General features: G+C 27.7%; 2 protein-coding genes across 2 annotated transcripts; one reads left to right on the top strand and one right to left on the bottom strand.

Moving 5' to 3' along the window:
- The first annotated feature begins 4,791 nt into the window (after window positions 1-4,791).
- On the top strand, window positions 4,792-7,682 carry LOC112786700 (uncharacterized). The gene is made up of 3 exons (XM_025830067.3): window positions 4,792-4,937; window positions 5,030-5,084; window positions 6,797-7,682. Exon 3 carries the CDS (start codon window positions 6,797-6,799, stop codon window positions 7,232-7,234), a length of 438 nt encoding a protein of 145 aa, XP_025685852.1. The 5' UTR covers window positions 4,792-4,937; window positions 5,030-5,084; the 3' UTR covers window positions 7,235-7,682.
- A 782-nt stretch (window positions 7,683-8,464) lies between these two features.
- Window positions 8,465-10,691, bottom strand: LOC112786563 (QWRF motif-containing protein 7). The gene is made up of 3 exons (XM_025829932.2): window positions 10,134-10,691; window positions 8,687-8,923; window positions 8,465-8,557 (listed from the first exon to the last, which is right to left on the bottom strand). The coding sequence occupies exons 1-3, from the start codon at window positions 10,674-10,676 to the stop codon at window positions 8,465-8,467; spliced, it is 873 nt and encodes a 290-aa protein (XP_025685717.2). The 5' UTR covers window positions 10,677-10,691.
- Between the last annotated feature and the right edge of the window lie 10,733 nt (window positions 10,692-21,424).

The raw sequence follows: 21,424 nt of genomic DNA, 5'->3' as shown, positions 1-21,424 counted from the left end.
TCGCCCAGTAATATTTAATTTGATCTCTAAATTTATATGCAAATTTTAATTTAGTCTTTAAAATTTTAATTATTTTTATTTAGTCTCTAAATTTTATAAACATAATTTATGTTAATCTTTAAAATAATTTTTAATGTATAAACATTAATGAAATGTTATTATAAATAGTTAAATACTACGTTAGCTCTATAAAATGATATCATTCTAGTTTTAGCATTTAAATAATTCAAAATTAATATTGTAAGTGGTATTTATTAAAATTTTATCTAATAAAATAAGTGATAAAATACAATTCTACATTATATTATAAGTTTTAGCGTGACTATTTATATCAGTGTTTTTTTATACTAAAAATCATTTCAAAAACTAATACAAAAAAATTTATAAATTTTAGAGATTAAATAAAGATAATTAAAATTTTATGAATTAAATTAAAATTCGCTTACAAATTCAGAATTAAATTAAATATTAATTCTACATTGGTGACTTGTATTTATGTGACCCTATTTATGTATATGTAAATGACTCTTTTTATTTTTAATATAACGTGTCTTTTGTATTTTTGTTATATCATGAAAATGAGGAGTTATTATAAAATTATAGCGGACCATTTAAAAAATTCAAATCAGATTTGGATGTTAAAAATTTGAAAATCAGACTTATATGTATCATTTATTAAAATTAAAAAAATTTAAAGATCGAATTTATGCTTGTGTTTTTTTTCTAAATAAAAAATTAGAAGATTAATATGTGTTATAAATTTTTTATTATTTAAATTATAAATTTAAGAGTCAGATTTATATATTCATAAAATCTTATCATGAAATATAACTCTCAACTTTCTTATTTTCATAAAAAAAAATAAAAAATAAACCTACCCATGAGTCCATAACATTCGATAACACATTATGTTTGTCCTAGCATCTTAGCGGGTACTATTTGTTCATTAAACTCAATGTTATTGGTTATTTTTAATATAACATAATAACCAAAAAATTATAGTTTAGTGAGTAAAAAATATATAAAAATTAATTTTAAAGGACTTCTATATATATATAGTAATAATTATTATAAAGTTATATGAGAAAAAAATAAAAAACTAAAATTAAAATTAAATTATTCCAATTATATTTAAATATAGAAGATGTAAATGATGATGTTAAAATATATATATATATATATATATATATATATTTATTTATTATGTAACTTCTCGTAAAATATTACATGCAAAAAGGCAAAATGATAGCCTAGTGAATGAAACCTTGATGTATCAAGTTTACATGATTTTTAAATTTTCCCAAATGCCAATATTGGGCTCCATCATTTTTTGCATAAGATGCACTTGAATGCTTTTCTCTTTCTCCTGTAAGAATATTGAAAAGGACAAAAAAGGGGAAAAAACTTAAATTGGAGATAAATAAATAAATCAGTTTTGTTATTAGAAAAATAATTTTTTTAATTACTAATTAGTCAACAAAATAGAATATGTGAAAGGTTAAAAGAGGAAAGTTTTTTTTTTTTTTAAAAAACTATTAATTGATTATTGCATTGATTGAAGAAAATTAATTCTCAATTTTTCCTAAATAGTTTGTCATAGATTAACCTACCATATACCTAAAGGAAAATAGAAGAGAAATTTGGTGCACAATTTTCTTTCTTAAAATATCTATTATTAGGTATAATCTATTAAAATATATATACTCAGTAATGTCTAAAATTTAACACATGACTTATTAGTTTGATCATAAGATATTTACCATCTAATTAACTAACATCGTATTTGCTATTATTACACACATTTAATTAATAAAAAATATCATCCAAATACAATTTAGAAAATGCTCCCTTCACTCTTCGTTTAGAAATTGTTTACTCTATATGCCCTATTTTACTTTTGTGTAGAAGTATGATTTGCAATTAAAAATTATCCTGCGAAATGATAAGACTATGTTTTGTATTTTTATTTTTTATTTTTATTTTTAAAATTTTTTATTTTTTAAATTTTATAAAAAAAAAAACAGAAGGTAAAAATAAAAAAAAAATTTATTATTTTTACTGTTTATTTTATAAAATCTAAAAAACAAAAAATAGTAAAAATAAAAGCAAAAAATAAAAAACGCAAATCAAACGCACCTAATAATTTAACAATGCTTAGAAAAATGCTAATGCTATTAATCTGGTGCTTTAATTTCGTAAGCAATATGCATTTAAATAGATCCTTTTTATTTGGTTTTTTTAATGGGGATTTAGTTATTGAAATTAAAAATAACTAAAGGTGGTTTAGGCTTACCATTAAAGTAGTAATCATTGGAACTACCTCCATAAGATCCTGTAAGTACTCTTCTTCCTGTTTTGATGTTGTAATTAGTTCCGTAACTTGATAAAGAATTCGTTCAACCTGCTAAATTCACAATAATTCTATGATTAATCCTTCTATGTAACAAAATTTTATTATTATTTATGCACTCATGTACTATATATAATGGCAAATAATGAAAATGTTTTAGTGCACAAATTTTTGCTCCTAAATAACTTTCGTTATACATGTTTGTAAAAGAAATATATTTTAAAAATTTTAAGATTTGAGCTAAAAAAACTCTTAATTATAGTTTTAAATGTACATTTATTATTATTATTATTATTATTATTATTATTATTATTATTATTATTATTATACTAAAAAAAGAAGAATTGAACCTGAGCTTGGAATTTCATGATCAATGGTTCAACGTGGTCCATTACGTCAATGGCAGTGTTCAAAACTTCAGAGACAGACACAGTGTCAACCTGTAAAGAATATGTAATTAAAAAAGTATTGGGAGTCCACATTTTTTAATTATTAAATCAAAGAACAATTGAATATTTAAAGAAAATTCAAAATTAAAAATAATAAATTCATGCAAAATTCAAATAAAAAAATTTAAAAATAAAACAAAATAAAACTAACTTAGAATTTAGAAATTAGAATTTAGGATTTATAATTTAAGATGGTTGGATGGAATGGCCAAAAGTGGCTAGCCATGGTGACCGGAGTAATAGTTATTAGTGAATGATAAATTATAGTGCTAGAAAAAAATTAAAAGAGTAATTTTAAAAATATTATTTTTATTTTTGTTTGTTTTATTGAGTCTTTTTGTCTAATTCAATTATTATTGGTTGAAAATATACAATTAAATAAAAAAAGATATACTATATATATAATTATTTAGACATTTACAAGTTTTATTATACATTTTGATCTTATAGGATGCTCAATTTTATCTCGCTAAAGTCTAGTTATAAATTTATAATGAAATACTTAAACTCCTAACTAATTTAAATATAGAGACATAAACTCATAATAAATTATAAAGTATGACAAGTATCTCTAAATTTCAAATCATTATATCTGCTATTGTAATGGTTGTTGGTCTTAGTTGGTAGTAGCCTTAGTTTCTTGCTTCTTCTTCTTCTCCTTCTCCTTCTTATTATGTTGCAGAGATTTTATTTGATGACATGTACAAGAAAGGGTTGGTCTCTAATGGTAATACTTTCACCACTTTAATTGATGGACAATAATTTTTGGATAATGATCAATCAAGGTATTAGGTCGGACTTGATCACGTACAATGCACTGATCAATGACCTTTGTAAAGATTTGTGATTTGAAGAAAGTTAAAAAATTTGTGCATACAATGAGTGGGAGAGGTTTAAAATCTAACAAGATCACGTTCACAATACTAATAGTTGAATATTGTAAAGATGGGACATAAAATTTATATTGAAAATCAAGAAGAGAATGATTGAAAGGGATTGAAGTTAATGAGTTAGTTTTTATTACGCTCATATCAAGACCTTGCAAAAAAAAAAAGGAGGAGCAAGGAATTGAGGCTGCCACTACCAACCAGTGCAGCAAATACAATGACTTGTTGAAATTTGGATATTTGTCCTACTTTATAGTTCACTATGAGTGTGTTTATGTTTAAATTAATTAGGAATTTAAGTATTTCTTAACATTTTTTTCAAGGTTTAATTGTCCTATTTTATTGCAATGTATTGCTGACACGATAAGAAAACCTACAATGATTTCTTGACACGTCATTATTATGAGTCATAATATCATTTTCCAATCAATGTAGAGCAGAATAGGAGTTAGCAAAATGTTTTCCGACTCAACCTAGTCGGGTAAGGTTGTCAACCCGATCCGCAGCGAATAGGATATGATGTGGGTAAGGTTCTTGTGCGGATCGGGTAGGATGTGGGTTGAATCTGAAACCCGCACCCTACCCGACCTCTCACTAAATATAAAAAATCTTTAGCCATTAAAAAAAGATTATTAATTAATAATTTAATTTTTTTTTTTATATAAAAATCAGTCCTATTTTAAATTATTATCAAATTATATAATAATGTTACATATTTTTTATAATTTGTGGGTAGGATTAGATACTTACAGGTTAAAAATTAGGATTGAACTTAATTCGCAAATAAAATAAAGTTGAATTTATATAAAAAATTTAATTCGCAAATAAAATTAGGGTTGAATTCAATCCTTAAGCTACTCTATCTTTGTCACTTCTATATTTATCATAATAGATCTTCTCAATTTTTTTAACAATTGAAGGAATAAAGTGTGATCTTTTACCATTAATTTTATAAGTGAGATTAAGAATAAATATAAAAGAGAACGATAAAAAATTAGAGATCACACTTTACACTCTCAATTTGTTTTACCAATTAAGAAGATCCATTCCCCTATATTTACTAGCATCCTTGGTCTCATTTAACTTCAGTAATTATTTACAGATTTATCTTCTTCCTCTGAAAGCGACCAAAATAACCTCCAAAAATTCATGAAAAACCACTTTTGTGTACAAATCACCATGGGTTTCACGATGCTCCTCTCACTTCCATGAAAGAAAAATACACATCACCTCTTCTCTCCTTTCGCTCACGTGAGTTTCTCCTTTGACTCCTTGAAATTTCACTTCAAGAATAAAGGATCTTGTAGTTGAACTAGCTAAATATTGTTACAATTTCTTTGTAGGAATTCTTGCAAGTTTAAGGTACTTTGATCAAGTTCCAAGCCATTGGTACTGAAGGTAGGGGTTGACTGGAAGTTAATTGCATCATTTGTGTTCAAAGCTCTAATTAGGGTTCTATTTGGGATTTTATGTAATTTTGTGGTTGCATGTTGAAATTGATGTTGCATGCGTTATTGTGTATGTGATTGTAGTTGTATTTGTGAGTCATTGATGGCATTGGAGCTTGCTTAGTTGTAATTGCATGTTTGAACGCTAACATCCCGCATTAACACATCAGTGGCTGACTCCATGGCTTGAACATGTGACCTTCAGGTCATACAGAGACAACTTAACCGTTGCTCTAAGGCTTCTCTTCGAAACCTGACCAAGTAAATAGTCACAAAATAGGTCATGGCTAATTGACCTAAACCTTGTCCTAACCTAAGAGGGGAACTTAAACCCAAAATACAAGTTATTATGTCATGAAATTCTAATTAGGCCCAGTCTGGCTAAAGAGCTTAATTAAGCTCTTTTTGAAAAAATAGCTTAAGTAATAAATGGTTATATTAAGAGTATCTTATAAATAAGTTATTTTGCATTTGGATTTTTAATTCTAAAAGTGCTTATTTTATAGAAATGTGATAAAAAGTAATAGTATTACGAGAGAAGTCATTTTTTTTAATTTCTCTATAAACTCCTAAATATCTTCTTAGAAAGTTGTAATTTGATTTTGAAAATTGTACCAAACATTAATACTACTACTTTTCATAAGTTGAAAGCTCGAAAAAAATTACTTTTAAAGCTTTCCAAACGGGCTCTTAATCAGGTTTAGAACCTTGAACTAAGTAAATATCTCCTAACACACTAATGATATCACAATGGTCTATATGGACCATAAAAGGGGCCAAAGTGGTCCATTAGTCAAGACACATTAAAACACATCCGAAACACTTGAAACTTAGAGCAATAAGGGCCAAGAAACCATATGATGGCAGAATTACCTTTTTACCCCTATGATGGAAAAATTGCTTAAAAAGTGAAGGATAAAAAGGGGATAATCCTTAGTCCCCTGTTCAATCCTAACAAGGTTTGGCATAACTATTAAGGTCTCCAAAAGTATCAAAAGGTTATGACAGAAGATTTATGAAAATATGCTTTTGAATATTCTGAGTTTATGACTTAATTTCTAATGAGTGTTAGAGCCAAAAATCATGATGATGCCACTGAAGGTTCTAAGATGTGAAAACTAAAAGATGAATGATTAAGGGAACTTTGGTTTATGCTTAACTGTGCTGATTGGTGGGCAGCATATTATAAGGTCGGGCTGGTGAAATGATTAGCACTAATGAGGACTGTGTCATTGACCTGCTCATAGTGGGGACAAAAGTTTCCACCTCGCTCACACTTGGCTATCATGGTGGCTTTTGGCCATAAACAAAAATGAGCTCATGACTTAAACGACAAGGAATACACCATCTGTTTGCATTCCTTGTGTGATATTTTACTTAAAATGTGATTGGGAACGTGTATGTGCTTGTTTGATGAATGGTTGTTAAGGCCACAATAATGTAAAGTGTTTTCTTAAAAGACATCTGTTTCAGTCAATCCCTTGGTAATATACAAAACCTAGTTTAATTAGATTATTCATGGTAAAAAGCTCCTTGAATGAATCTTTGGAAGCAAATGGAGATGGTAATGATGACATGATATAATCATAGCACCACTTATTACTCCTATAGAGATTTTATATTAGATTCTTACCCTGTGGTTGTTTTTCATGTTATTCTTAGATGGGCTCGATGATCACAATCACTGAGTTTCCCGATGGCATGTGGCACTACGATCCTGTATCCGGATCTTTCATGATGGGTCCTTTTGTAACCCATTCTTATTTCTTTAATCATCCATTTGCCATACCTCTTATGAGCCCCCTGTTCAATCCATTGAACCCTTTTGGTGATGGCATCGGATTCCCAGTGCCGATAGTAGTTCCGATGGGACCGCCTCCTCCTGGGTTTGGACCACAGCCCCCTCCTGGATTTGGAGGTCCTGCCCCTGAAGTTGGGCAGCAGCCACCTGCTTCTGTGCCTGAGCAGCCTCCACCTGCTGATGATGACCAAATTGCGCCCGACGCCGATGGGCATATCTCTAGTCCGGAGAGTGGTTTATCTAATATTACTGGTTCAAGTGCTGATGACTATGGGCAGGTCCCCAGTCCACTTCACTAAAGACTGGTTGATGCAAACTTTTTGGTTACTGATGCAGGATAGGATAGTGGCGCTGTTTTCCCTCTGCCTTCACTTTCCATGGGCTTAGGTCTTATCTTTTGAATAGCCCATCTTGGAGGGAATAGGACGTTATTCTACTTCATATAGCCGAAGTCCGAAGTCCTGCATAGGGTCTGCTGCTGCGTTGGTCGGACGGCGAAATCTAACTGATATTTTGGGTAATTCTACATATAATGCTATACTAATGAATTTGTGGTACTCTATATAGCTATGGTGTGTATGCTTCCTTATAATGGCGCTGAGACAACATTGTGATTTGTAGTGCAGATGATGTTGTTGAAACTTATATGACATCTCAGTTATATTATGGTATAGGTGTGGCATGTCTAATTGTCTTGTATGATGCTTATGATACTACTTCGTAATGATGTTTTTATGTTATCTTGTATAGGAGGTTCTCTACTTTGGAATAAAATGCTTACGGGGAATGCTAGGGGATAATAACTTTATTGAACAATATGAACAATCACCAATCAAATAAAAATACATTACACTTTCAAATTAACCCTCTAAATTTTAATATTAAAATAATCATTTGTACACTAGTAAAATGAACATCCGATGTATTTATTGTTTATATTTGTTTAATATTTTCATTATTTACCTATACTTTTCCAATGCTTATATCCAAACAAACATGTTTTCTTCTTTTATTTTTGCTGTCTTTCAACTTCTTTACTACTCAATTAAAGAGGTATTTCCTCTAAAATCTTAACCAAACAAGCCCAATTTTCATTAAATGTTTTGCAATCTTTGTGTGTGTAGGACTGACTATTCTAAATTAGAAATACTAAAATATAAAAGTATCGGGCAAGCAAAATACTTTATGAACACTAAAAATTAATTGCGAAATTAAGTGTTATATATATATATATTTAATAAAATAATTAGTTATTAGAATAAGTGTTTCACTGTAAAAATAATCAATGTGTTATTTCATAGCAAAATAATCAAATTTGTTTATAACAAGATAATCAAGGTTTTTTTAATAAAGAAAAAGGATCTTCTAAAACGAAGTGAATTAAAGTGTTAATAATCTAATAGTAATTAGACTTTTATTTTTTTATTTTATCAATTTTTTTTTTCAATTTAAAGGATTTTTTTTTTTGGTGACTAATTTAAAGGATTTTGATTCGTTATTGAGGTGACAACTCTTTTGAATATTGTCTTTTAGGGGGTCTTGCATCCCTTCAGATTCGGGTATTGCTTGTTCCTATCTTTCCTTTTATTACGAGCTTGTTTAAATAAGTTGATAGTTGAGAGCTGTTAGATGAAAATTTAGTCAAATCAGTCAAATAATCTAACGGCTCTCAGTTATCAAATTCACGTGAAGTCAACTGCACCTGAGTTTTCGTCTAAAATAAATAAATAAAGAGTCAATAAGGTATGTACCTTAAGATAGTTAGACAAAGGCAATGTATTGGATAGTGCTACCAACTTCCTCTCCAATCTCCCAACTGATTCTTGATTTCTTCTCTCCAATTTTGCCCATTCATTAAGAAAGGGAAGTTGCGGAATCACTATTTGATAAAGCTTGATCAAATGTTTGACATTTTGTAATTCAGTTTTCTTTTCTATTATCGCCTTTCTTATCCGGAGAGTTCGAAGCCATACAGAAAAGAGTTGCATCTGAAATTAATAGGAAAACAACTAAGAAGCATCACTTGTTTGATAGGATTATTGAAACAAAATTATGAAGCAAATCTCATCTAATTAATATCGAATATCGACTATGCTATTTGTACACTAAAATCATCCACCAGTATAAAATATATGTTGAAATATAAATACACATTAAAAATAAATTAAACTATATATGTATTTATACACAAATACATTAATAGTTGATTTTAATAATTAATTTTAGTGTACAAATACTATTTTTGAATAAATACATAGAAGTTGATATCTAAGGTTGAAATCCACTTAACACCGATTAAGTTTATGTCTTAGCAAATTGTACCATCTTATAGCTTTTATATATTATTATTTTCATTACTCCAAATATCCTATCACTTAAGGATCAATATTTTTTAAAGTAAAAAAATTGGTAAATTAGTAAAATAAAAAATTAATCTATCTTAAATTAAGATAGCGTGTCACATCTTTTATGAAAATTATAAAATTAATAGTAATTAATCTTTTATTTTATTAGTTTATTAATTTTTTCATTTTAAGTTTTCTTATTCAATTATATGTCTAATTTCAACCGAAATTATTCAATAATTTCTCAATTTCTAGTATCAACGTAAAATAATTTTTATGAAAAATGTTAGAAAGTCAGCATTTTTAATGGGAAAAGAAAATAGAAAGTTGACTAATATTGGTTTAAATATAATATACAGATGTAAGAAAAAAAATATTGATTATTGAATAGTTTATTATATTTAGTAATAGAAATGACAATAGATTTTCAAATCAAAGTACACAATCATTCACTATAATATCTAGTTAGTTATTTTTGAAAAATGTAGTAAATTTGTAAATTTCTTTAATTTTTTTTCTTACAAGTAAAAATATAGTAAAATTAGTAAAATATGAATGATTCATATAGAATAGTATTTGGAGGAGAAGATAAACTGTGAATGAATGCGAAACTCTAAATTTTAACGAGATATGCACAAAATAAAACAAAGTCTAAACACTAAACTACAAGCTCATATGCATAATTACTATTCACTATCACTATAATATTATTCACTGTCAAAATAATTTTACAATAATGATAAAAAAAATTATTAACACTAACTAATTAAAAGTTAAATGATATATTTATACTAATTTTTTTTAAAAGGCTAATTAATGTGTCAATATTGGTGATTTAGAAGTTAGAACAAACCTCGGCTACAGTTTTGATACGAGCCATGGCAAATTGAGCTCTAGCATTGATAAACCGCCACTGTAGAAGCCTGTTATGCAAAATTTTAAACCTATGGTATCCTTCTTCTTCAATTGGCGAAGATTTTCTTTGCTTCAAATAATTCAACACCTTGCTGGTCACGCTTCGCCTGCCGCCGCCGCCACCATTGGCTTTTGCCGGCGACTCAGACACATTTGCGATAAATTGGGATCCAAGAGATGACCTTCCCGGCGACATCGCCCACGCAGAAGGCACCTTCTTCATCATGCCTGGTGACGTGGCACCCGAGCTACTTTGCGCTGTTCTTGACGATCTTGATGATGTTGACTTTGAACGGTTATTGCCGCTGATAAATCTTTCGCTACTCGAGCTGACCGACGACCTCCGTGAAGATCTGTCGTTGGCCGTTATGGCTATGGCTGGCGCGCTTCCACTTCTGCTCCGGACAAGCTGCGGTGCCGCCATAACTTGGCTACGGTGAGAAGGAAGAGTGCCACGTACGTCACGGAAAGTGTTATCCATTGAAGAGATATATACTATGTATTTCGCGCGGTTTACCGTTATAACGGTCACATATATATATATATATATATATATAATATATAGTAAGGCTGCAAGCTTCAAATAAGTCAAGTCAGCTCATGAGTCAGCTCAAGTTCGACTTATTAATAGCTCGATAAGCTAGCTGAGCTCGAGCTAGTGAGCCGAACTTGAGTTTGGATTTGAGCTCATAAATTAAATAAGGCGAGTTTGAGCTCAGCTCATTAGCACGTGAGCTGGCTCGATTATATATAATATTAAAAGTATAGATTAAATGTATATAAGATATGCGTATTAATATAAAAAATTTATAATTGATAGATAGGTAATATATTAAATTTATTTTTTAAAATATTTTTTAATATATATAAGTTATATTTTATTGATATAGAATTATAGATTATGTTTCTATTATTTGAGCCAACTCGTAAGTTTTCGTTACGTCGAACTTGAGTTTACGAAATATGTTCGATTGTTAATAAGTCGAACCGTGAGTCAAGCTTAATTTTTGTGAGTCGAACTTGAGTGTTTGATCTAGTTCGACTCAACTCGACTCACTTTCAGCTCTAATATATAGTCCTTACTCAAATTAAAATGTTAAAAATATCTTTTAGCGAAGAATCTTATATTAAAAATATATTTTATTTGTTTAATTATATTTAAAAAAATAATATTTTTATAATATATCAAAATTAAATTCTACCTATAATTTATTGTTCAATAATAAAAAACAAACATCTTTATACAAAGACAATTATAAATTTTTTATACTAATATATATCGATGAGCGAGAGACTTTCACTTTTGACTTTTGTTGTTGGAAGCACGTTGATGAGGAAACAAGAAAGTTGGGTACATGCACTGCACACGTTTGCCCATATAAAAATGAAACAAAATTAAGGGTTGTTGGCGTAAATTATAATTCTTGATGTATTAATTAAACGATAAGTTATTATTGGGTATTTATAATAAAGTTATTTTAGTATATGTGATACAAATTAATTAAAAAATAATTTTTAATTTTTTTTTCAAAATATTTAATAATGATTTATGAAAAAGGTCGGAATCAAATGTACTAATAAATATAGAGAAGTGTTAGAGGACCAGCAGATTATGTGATTTGTAGTTTTAGTTAGTCATCAATAATATTTTTAATGGTGTAAGATTATATCTAATAATATAAGATTACTCAATTTTTTTAATGGTTAAGTACTGACCAGAATTTAATAAAAGTGTTAGTCCCCTAAACTTCCTCATAAATATATTGTACAAAGAATATTAGGTTATAAACTATTTGTGTGATGTCAACTAATTTTACTTTTATTAATTTTATGTATTTAGTAAATAAAAAGAATAATTAATAGGCGCAATAGATTCTATATAAAAATATTTATAAATAATATTAAATATGATAAATATATAATTATAAATATTAAATTAAATAAAATAATTTTAATTTATTATTTTCTCACAATAATCCTAGTGTCATTGATATAATAATAATAATAATAATAATAATAATAATAATAATAATAATAATAATAAAAAAAAAAAAAATTAGCATAAACTACATTTAGATCCACACAATATACAAAAAGCTAATGATACAAATTTTTTATATAACTAAAATAATAATAGAAAAATTTTGAGTTTTGTAGTTAATTATAGAATAATCTATATAGCTCTTAAAACAAATATAATAAATTTATAGTATATTACACTGATAATAATATAATAAAAACTAATTCAATCAATCTATACTATATATATATAATATTGAATTATTTGTTTAAGTAATATTTTTAACTCTTAAAATAAAGAAGTATATCATAATAAATTCTGTATAATAATAAGATCTAATTCTATCAATCTATATTATATATATTATAATAAGATCTGCATAACAATATGATTTTTTATTTTTCCAAATGCCAATATATATATATGATGGATCAATGCCAATATTGTGCTCCCTTTTTCGCATAAGAGATAAGACACACTTGAATGTTTTTCTCCTCCTCCTGTATGAATATGGAAAGGGAAAAATAAGTTAGAGATAAATCAATTTTATTAGAAAATTTATTATTTTTTAAATAATAATTAGTCAACAAAATAGAGAAGAATGTAAAAAGTTAAAAGAGAAAAAAAATAAAAAATAAGAATTAATTGATTATTGATTGAAAAAAGTTAATTCTCAAAATTTTTACTTTGAATAAAAGATCTCCTATGAAACAATAATAGATTAATAGTTTAATAGTGCTTAGAAAAATGATAATGCTATCAATTTGGTACTTATACTTAAACATAGAAATTATTTTTGGATAATAATCGATTTCAATAGACAATAATAAAGAGTAGATTGTCAATCCCTGCTCTTTATTTGTTTTTGTTCTTGGATTTAATTATAAAAATTAAAAATAACTAAAAGTTGTTTAGGCTTACCATTAAAGTAGTAATCATTGGAACTACCTCCATAAGATCTTGTAAGTACTGTTCTTCCTGTTTTGATGTGGTAATTATTTCTGTAACTAAATAAAGAATTCGTTCAACCTGCTAATTAACATTAATCCTATGATTAGTATGTCATTCTGTGTAAGAATAAACTTTATAATTTTATGGGATAAATACGATTTTGGTCCCTCACGTTGAGGGTCAGAATCGAAATCGTTCCTCGTGTATATTTTGATTTAAAATCATCCTTAACGTGTTTTTTGTATTAAAATCGTCCTTTTAAATTTTTTTGGACAAAAATGTCCTTCACTACCACCATTACCTTTACCTCCATCACCACCAACACCTTTACTCCCACCACCACCTTTACCTCCACCACCAAGAAAAACAATATCAATAAAATCAACATCATCATCATCATCAACACCCACTGCCACTCCACCACCACCAACGCCGTCGCCGTCCCCTCCCCGCTTTCCCCTTCCCCCTCCCCCTCCCCCTCCGCCTCCCCCTTCCCCCCACCCCTACCCCCACTCCGCGTCCCCTCCCCCTCACTGCCTCCCCCTTCCCCCACCCCGCATCCCCTCCCCCTCCCCGCCTCCCCCTTCCCCCCACCCAGCGTCCCCACCCGTCCCCTCCCCCTCCCCGTCTCCCCCTTCCCCCTTTCCCCACCCTCACCCCCATCTCCACACAGAGAAACAGAAACAGAAAATCAACAAATTCAAGCACAAATTTAATACAAGCAGAAACAGAAGTTCACAGAAATTCACAGAATTCACAGAAGAAGCGGCGGGCGGCAGTGCGGGGGTGGGTCGGCGGTAAGAAGAAGAAACGGGCGACGGTGCGGCGGCGGGAAGAAGCGGCGGCGGTGCGGTGGCGGCAAGAAGAAGAAGCGGCGGGCGGCGGTGCGGCGGCGGTGCGTCCCCCTTCTCTCCCCTCTCCACTCTCCCCCACCCCCTTTCTCGGCCCCCCTCCCCCTTCTTTCTTTCTTTCTCTCCCCAGCCCCCACCCACCCCGCTTCTCTGATCCCTTTCTTTCCCCTCTTCTCTGATCTGCTCCCCGTCACAACCCCTCTCCTTTCTTCTTTCTTCCGGCGACGGCGACGGCAGTTCAAAGCTTCGCCGGCGCCGTCCCCTCCTCCCCCTTCCCCCTCTCCCTCCCCCCTTCGCATTTTCTTTCGGCCCCACCCCCAAAAACGCGTTTCCTCTCCCCCCTCTCCCAAAATGTGTTCTTTTCTTTTTTTTTTTAATAAATTTTTTAATTTTTTTTATTATTAAAGTAGGGGTATTTTAAGAATAAAATTAATTTTTTTTAAAAATGACGATTTTAATACAAAAAAACACGTTAAGAATGTTTTTAAATCAAAATATATACGAGGGACGATTTCGATTCTGACCCTCAACATGAGGGACCAAAATCGTACTTATCCCTAATTTTATTATCATATTTACACACTACTGTGTATTATACAATGGGATTTAAAAATGTTTTAAAACATGGACTCAAAACATCTTATTTAATTATTTATGGTGTCAAATACTATTTTATCTAATCATATTATTATTACTATTATTATTATTTAATGAATAAAAAGATAAATTAATATTTATTAATACCTTAGTATAAATAAATATCCTTCATCATAAATATGATTCTAAAATAGAAGAATCATACCTGGGTTTGGAATCTCATAATCAATGGTTCAACGAGGTTCATTACTTCAATGGCTGCGCTCAATGTTTCATGGACAGACACAGTGTTAGCCTGTAAAGAAAATATATAATTAAATAAGAAAATATATGTTAGATATAAGAGAAATATATATATATAAAAGATCGAGTCAACATTTTAATGATTTCGTATTATTTATATAGACACACCATAAATTAATTTTATTTGGATTTTTAAATAAATAAAAAAGTATATATTCATTATTTTATACAGAAAATACAATTATTTAATTTATCATTTTATGTATTAATTTTTATTTTCGCAATCAATGTAAGAAAATAAAAAGTATAAATATTGCAGTCACGACCAAGAGAATTAAGAAAGTAAAAGTTTTATTACAATTTTGCTTGTAGGGTTTACAGCTTCACATGGATCGAATAATATTCGTATATCCGCGGTAATTATCCGTATCTGATTCGAATTTTGCGGATATTATCTGATCTGCTGAGTTATCGGATCGAATCAGATCCGATCCGTACTATGATAGGATCGGATTTTGGATTTGGCAGTGATATCCGCAGATCCGATCCGCAAATTCGCATATCAAATCCGCATATCTCATATAAATAACATAGTTTAAGAAAATAAATTCTAATGTGATATAAATTTTAGTATATTATTTTATGAATGTTTTGATATCTTGTTTTTAATTTTTTATGTTATACTTCAACTTAGAATAATTAAACTTAAATTTTGTGTTATTATTTTATTTTTGTTATTCAAGAAAACTTTTATTGATAATATTTTAGGAGTAAATAGACTTAAATAGGTAAAAAATGACTTTTCTAAATTTTTTTTTGTAAAAATAGCCAAACAGAATCTTAAAACAGTTTCTTTAAATTATGTGGATATACTCGATATCCGATCTGCAAATATTCAAATTGGATCGGATCCAACCTGAAAATTACAAATATCGTATCCGATCCGATCTGATCTGTGTGCAGCCACAACAGGATCAGCAAAATAGGGTCACTAAAAAGAGCTTCTACTATTTTCGAGTTTCAACCGTTTATTGATATTTTATTTCTTATTTTTAAGTTAATTTATTAATTTTAAAATATAAATATTAATAAAAAATATTTTATTTAAATTCAAATAAAATATCAACAAATAAAAAAATATAAAAATTTAAATTTTATGTTTTAGATCAAACTTAAAAAAAATATCTTCTTACAAATTTAAATAACTGATTAGCATCTAAAGAAATAAAAAATCATTACTGAAATATTTGATACCGAAAAATTAGTATAAAGTACTACCTTTTAAATAAGGTAAAAATTCAGGTGCAGTAAAATTGATAGATAAGAGCAGTTAGATGACAATTTAATCAAATCTGTCAATTCATTTAATGACTCTTATCTATCAATTTCACGTAATCTATTATCAAATATATAGCATTATATTTGATTATACAATATTTTAATTTTTGGTCCCTCCACTCTTAGATTTCTGAATCCGTCCCTGCTCTTATCTATCAACTTTACGTGAAGTTAACTTGAATTTCCACCTTCATATCATTTCATCCGATCCTTTCATGTTATTCTCATATGGGCATGGGCTCGACGAGAGTTTCGCGGCGACGATCTTGTATCCTTCTGTAACCCATTCTTATTTCTTTAATGGTCCATTTACCGTACCACTTATGAGACTCCAGTTCAATCTGTTGAACCCTTTTCCGTGATGGCTCTGCGTTCCAATAGGACCACCTCCTTCTGGGTTTGGACCACAGCAACCGTAGGGTCTTCAGCGTTGGTAGGAAGGCGTAATCTAACTGATTCTATAATACTGAATTTGCGGTATACTATGTATATCTATGGTGTGTATGCTTCCTTATAATGGTGCTGATGATGTTGAAACTCATATGACATCTCACTTATATTATGGTATAGGTGTGCCATGTCTAATTGTCGTGTATCATGCTTATGATACTCCTAGGTAATGATGTTTTTACCTTATCTTGTATATATATGATGTCCTTTATTTTGGAATATAGAATTTAATTTTGATGCATCGTCACTGTAAAATAAAAGGTTTAATTATTCGGTTGATCCCTATATTTTTATTAAATTTTTAATTAAGTCTTTATATTTTTTTGAAAAAGTTTATGGGCCATCAATTTTATCAAATTTTGGCCAGCATGTAACCATCAAAGAAAAGTGAACCATTGGATGAAATCTTACATTAATCTCACACCATTAAAAGCTTCATTGATGGCTATTTGATGGCTATAAATCCCAAAAGTTGCTGGCCCCCTATCATTTTTCTATTTTTTTTCCTTTCAATTGGGTTCCTGCTTTAATTTTATAATTAAGTTCTTCCTATTGTAAAAAATATTAGAGTTAATTGAACATTTCTTTGCAAATTGAAGGTATTTATAATTAAAAACTTAATTAAATCTTTGACCGCATGTATTTTAGTAAAAATATTATATTAATTTTAACATTTTTAACATGAAAAGGATGTAATTACAAAATAAAAAACAGTGTGGAGACCCAATTAAAAGGAAAAAAAGTATAAGGACCTAATTAAAAATTTGGTGAAACTATAGGGACCAACAGAATAATTAAACCATAATTTTATACATGTATCAAATTACATAATATTATATATAAACAAAAATAACTATTTTTTATATTGATCGCGTGAATAATTATTCAAACAAACAAATTTAACTATACAGCTATGTAAAATATTTTATTTTATCAGTACACCAAATTTAATCTCTTGAAATATAATGCTTATATCCAAACAAACAAGTAGTTTTCTTCTTGCCAATGAGTTATAACTCAAATGACATAGTCTCTTCATACTCAATTAAGAGGTTGCGGATTCGAATCTCCTATCTTTCGTAAAAAAAAAAAAAAAGTAGTTTTCTTCTTATACTTTTATTTATGCTTCCACTTCTAGTACTTCACATCAATTAAAGAAGTATTTTCCTCTAAAATCTTTACCAAAAGAGCCAAATTTTTATTAAATATTTTACAATCTTTGTTTTTGTTGTGTAGGACTATTCTAAATTAGAAATAATAAATACAGCCAATAAAGTATTGGAAAATAAAAAATGTTGGTTTTTTAGTTATTTATTATCACTGTTTTTAAAACTAATTATTAAATTATTACTATATTTTAAAACATATTACTCAATTGTCACTATTTGTATACAGTAAAATTTAAATAAAAAACTTGAGAGATGGAGAATAACCTAATTACTATTTAGATCAGATTGCTTCTTTTTATATATTATTTTTTAAAAATCTATCACATAACTATATATTTTATTTTTAATTAATATATTAGTTTAAAATATGCAATTAAATATTATTTTATATTTATTAAAAAATATTTTATATTCAGTTTTTCTTAACTTACCTTTTTTTTAATTGTTCAAAATTATTAAAATAAACATCAAATTTTATTAAACATTTATAAATTTTAGAGAAAATTTCACTTTCCTCTCCTACGAGATGCTAAAATGACACTTCTCTCCCCTTTATTTATAAGATGTACATTCTCTTCCCATATAACTTTTAGAAAACCTCCTATTTAATCTATTTTAAATTTCTTGTGTTAACTAATGTTAACTTTATTCATTTTTCAAGAAAAATAAATTATTTTTTACAAAAATATCCTTTAACAAAAATTTTATTTTTTTGTCATTAAATTTTACTTACCAAAATCTTTAATAAATTATTTTTTATTAATTAAATTATATTTTTACCAAAATATTTTTAAAAAAATTTAATAATTAAATTATTTTTTTTAAGATATTCTTCAATAATTTTTTAATTATTAAATTATGATTTTACCAAAATTTTTGTTAATATTTTTTTATATTTTACTATTAATTTTTTATATCAATTTATATTATTTTAACTGGAATTTTCTCTAAATTTTATGTCCAAAAAATTTAAAGTTCGATTTTTTATGAATTTTAAAAATAATATAACAATTCATGTTGCATCGTCCTATGAGTTTCAGTTATTGTTTATTTGATAATTTATTTTATATATATATATATATATATCCTAAATAACTTCATCTTGAGCTTGTTAAAATAAATAAACATATAAAGAGTCAACAAGGTTGTACCTTAAGATCGTGAGGCAAAGGCATTGGATTGGACAGTGCTAACAATTTCTTCTCCAATCTCCCAACTGATTCTTGATTTCTACCCTCCAATTTTTCCCATTCATTAAGAAAGGTGAGTTGTGGAATCACTATTTGATAAAGCTTGATCAGATGTTTGATATTTTGTAATTCAATTATCTTTTGTGTTATCATCATTCTTATCACCAGAGTTCGAAACCATACACAAAAGAGTTGCATCTGAAATTAATAGAAAACAATTAATAAGCAGCACTTATTAGATAGGATTATTGGAACAAAATAATAAAATATTTATTATAATAAATATGTAAAAGTTGATATTCAAGGTTGGAATAATCCAATTAATTATACCATATTATAGCTTTTATATTATTAATTTCATTACTCCAAATATCGAATAATCATGTTATATTAGTTTTCTCATCATTTAATTATATGTCTAACTTCAACTGGAATTATTCGATAATTTATCAATTTATATTCTCACAACGTAAAATGAATTTTATGGAGAATGTTAGAGACCAAACATTTATAATAGAAAAACAATATAAAATTAAATAATATTAGCTTAAATATAATACAAATGTAAGAAAAATTTGTTGATTATGTAACGGTTTTTTATATTTAATAATAGAAATGACAATGGATTGTCAAAGGAGAGTAAATAATCATTCATTATAATATCTATTTAATTATTTTTGAAAAATGTAGTAAAGTTTTGTAAAAAAATTTTCAAGAAAAAATATAGTAAAATTAATAAATTACGAATTATTCATATAGAATAGATAAAATGAAATTAATTTAAACAAGATAACAATAAATAAATAAAGCCTAACCACTAAATTATAAGCTCATTTGTGTAATAATGACTATGGATAATATTAGAGAGATAAAAAAAATAGTTAGAACTTGTTTTATTTAGTTTTTATTAATTATTGTAATAATTAATAAATATTAAATAAGATAAATTTTTATTATTTTTTGTTAATTTTTTGTTGTTATTAAATATTTTTTATGACTATTTATTATATATTAATAATACTCATCAATCATGTTACATATGTATACAAATTTTAAAAATTTGTTATTTTTTTGTATTATTTTTAATTATCAATCCAATTTATTTAGTCTAGTAATTTAATAATATATTTTATCTCATGTTTTTAATTGATAATTAATTGATGCCTAAAAACAATAAATTTTAATAATCATCTAACATTTCTCTAAAAATTAATCATCAAATTAATCATCTGTATAAAATAAATATTGAAATATAAAATACACATTTAAAAAGCTGAATTATTTTATCTCATTTTTGCTTAAACCCTTGGCTACACTCTCTTATCTTTTTCCATTCAATCTAGCTCTCCTTTCTTTCTCTCCATTACTCCATGCAAAGTTTGTCTTCTATTTTTAGTTAGGCAACAAAGCAGCGCCAATGCCCATTACTGATTCTACAGTAGCACCATGTGATTTCACTCACCTACATGCTAGCACGAATTGCAACGCCATGTGGTTTGCTTTCTTCAAAATTCTCCCAAACAATTCGTATGCGATGAGGATGTTGGATCTTTAACTATATTACTCCTCCTCACCCTCATATTTCTCAAATTTTCACAATTCTTTACACCCTATTAAGACTTGTTTCCTTTAGTCATGCATTAGGTTGTTGCCAAAATATACACTGCATATCTTGGAATCTCTCTTATATTTTTTTCTTACATATTGAAATTAATTATCTTTTATTTATTTAAATAAAAAAGATATATACACACGGTTTTTAAAATGAACAGAAACTACTACTACTATTATTATTAGGTACCCGAAATATTTCGCCGTCGACAAAAAGATCTCTGAAAAATGTTATCGACAAAACAGTTCTTAAATGATTTGAAAATGCGGCAAAAATAACCAATAATTATTATATTTTTTGTAATTAACAAAAACAAAAGACTTATCTATTTGATATGAATTTTTGTGTCAATATTTGAATAAATATCAAAAAAATATACATAAAAAAATTCAGAACAAAATTTGATCTTTAATTTTTTTATTTTTTTAAAAAATATAATAATTCACAATAATTTTTTAACACAAAATTATCAAATTTTTAGGATAAAAACAATCTTATTATTATATAAAAAAGATATAAGAGTAGTTTGATATTCAAATTTTATTCTTAAAATATTTTTTATTGTATATAAAACATAAAAAATTGTTATTATCATAATTTGAGTTCTATTTTTTTTAATTAAATTATAAATTATTTATCATCTCAATTAATTCAATTTTTATTATTTTTATTCGTATTTAACAAATAAAACAGTGAATCAATAGGTGCTAGGATACCTATTGATACACTAGTTACATAAAACAGCTAAGAGTACCAATTATTGAAGTAGTGGAGTCTACCTACACAATCTCATTGTACCGCAATTCCA

Source organism: Arachis hypogaea, chromosome 20 (genome assembly GCF_003086295.3).
Source record: "Arachis hypogaea cultivar Tifrunner chromosome 20, arahy.Tifrunner.gnm2.J5K5, whole genome shotgun sequence".
NCBI lineage: Eukaryota > Viridiplantae > Streptophyta > Magnoliopsida > Fabales > Fabaceae > Arachis > Arachis hypogaea.
Note: the sequence above shows the minus strand (reverse complement) of the source record. Positions and strands in the feature narration are given on the sequence as shown.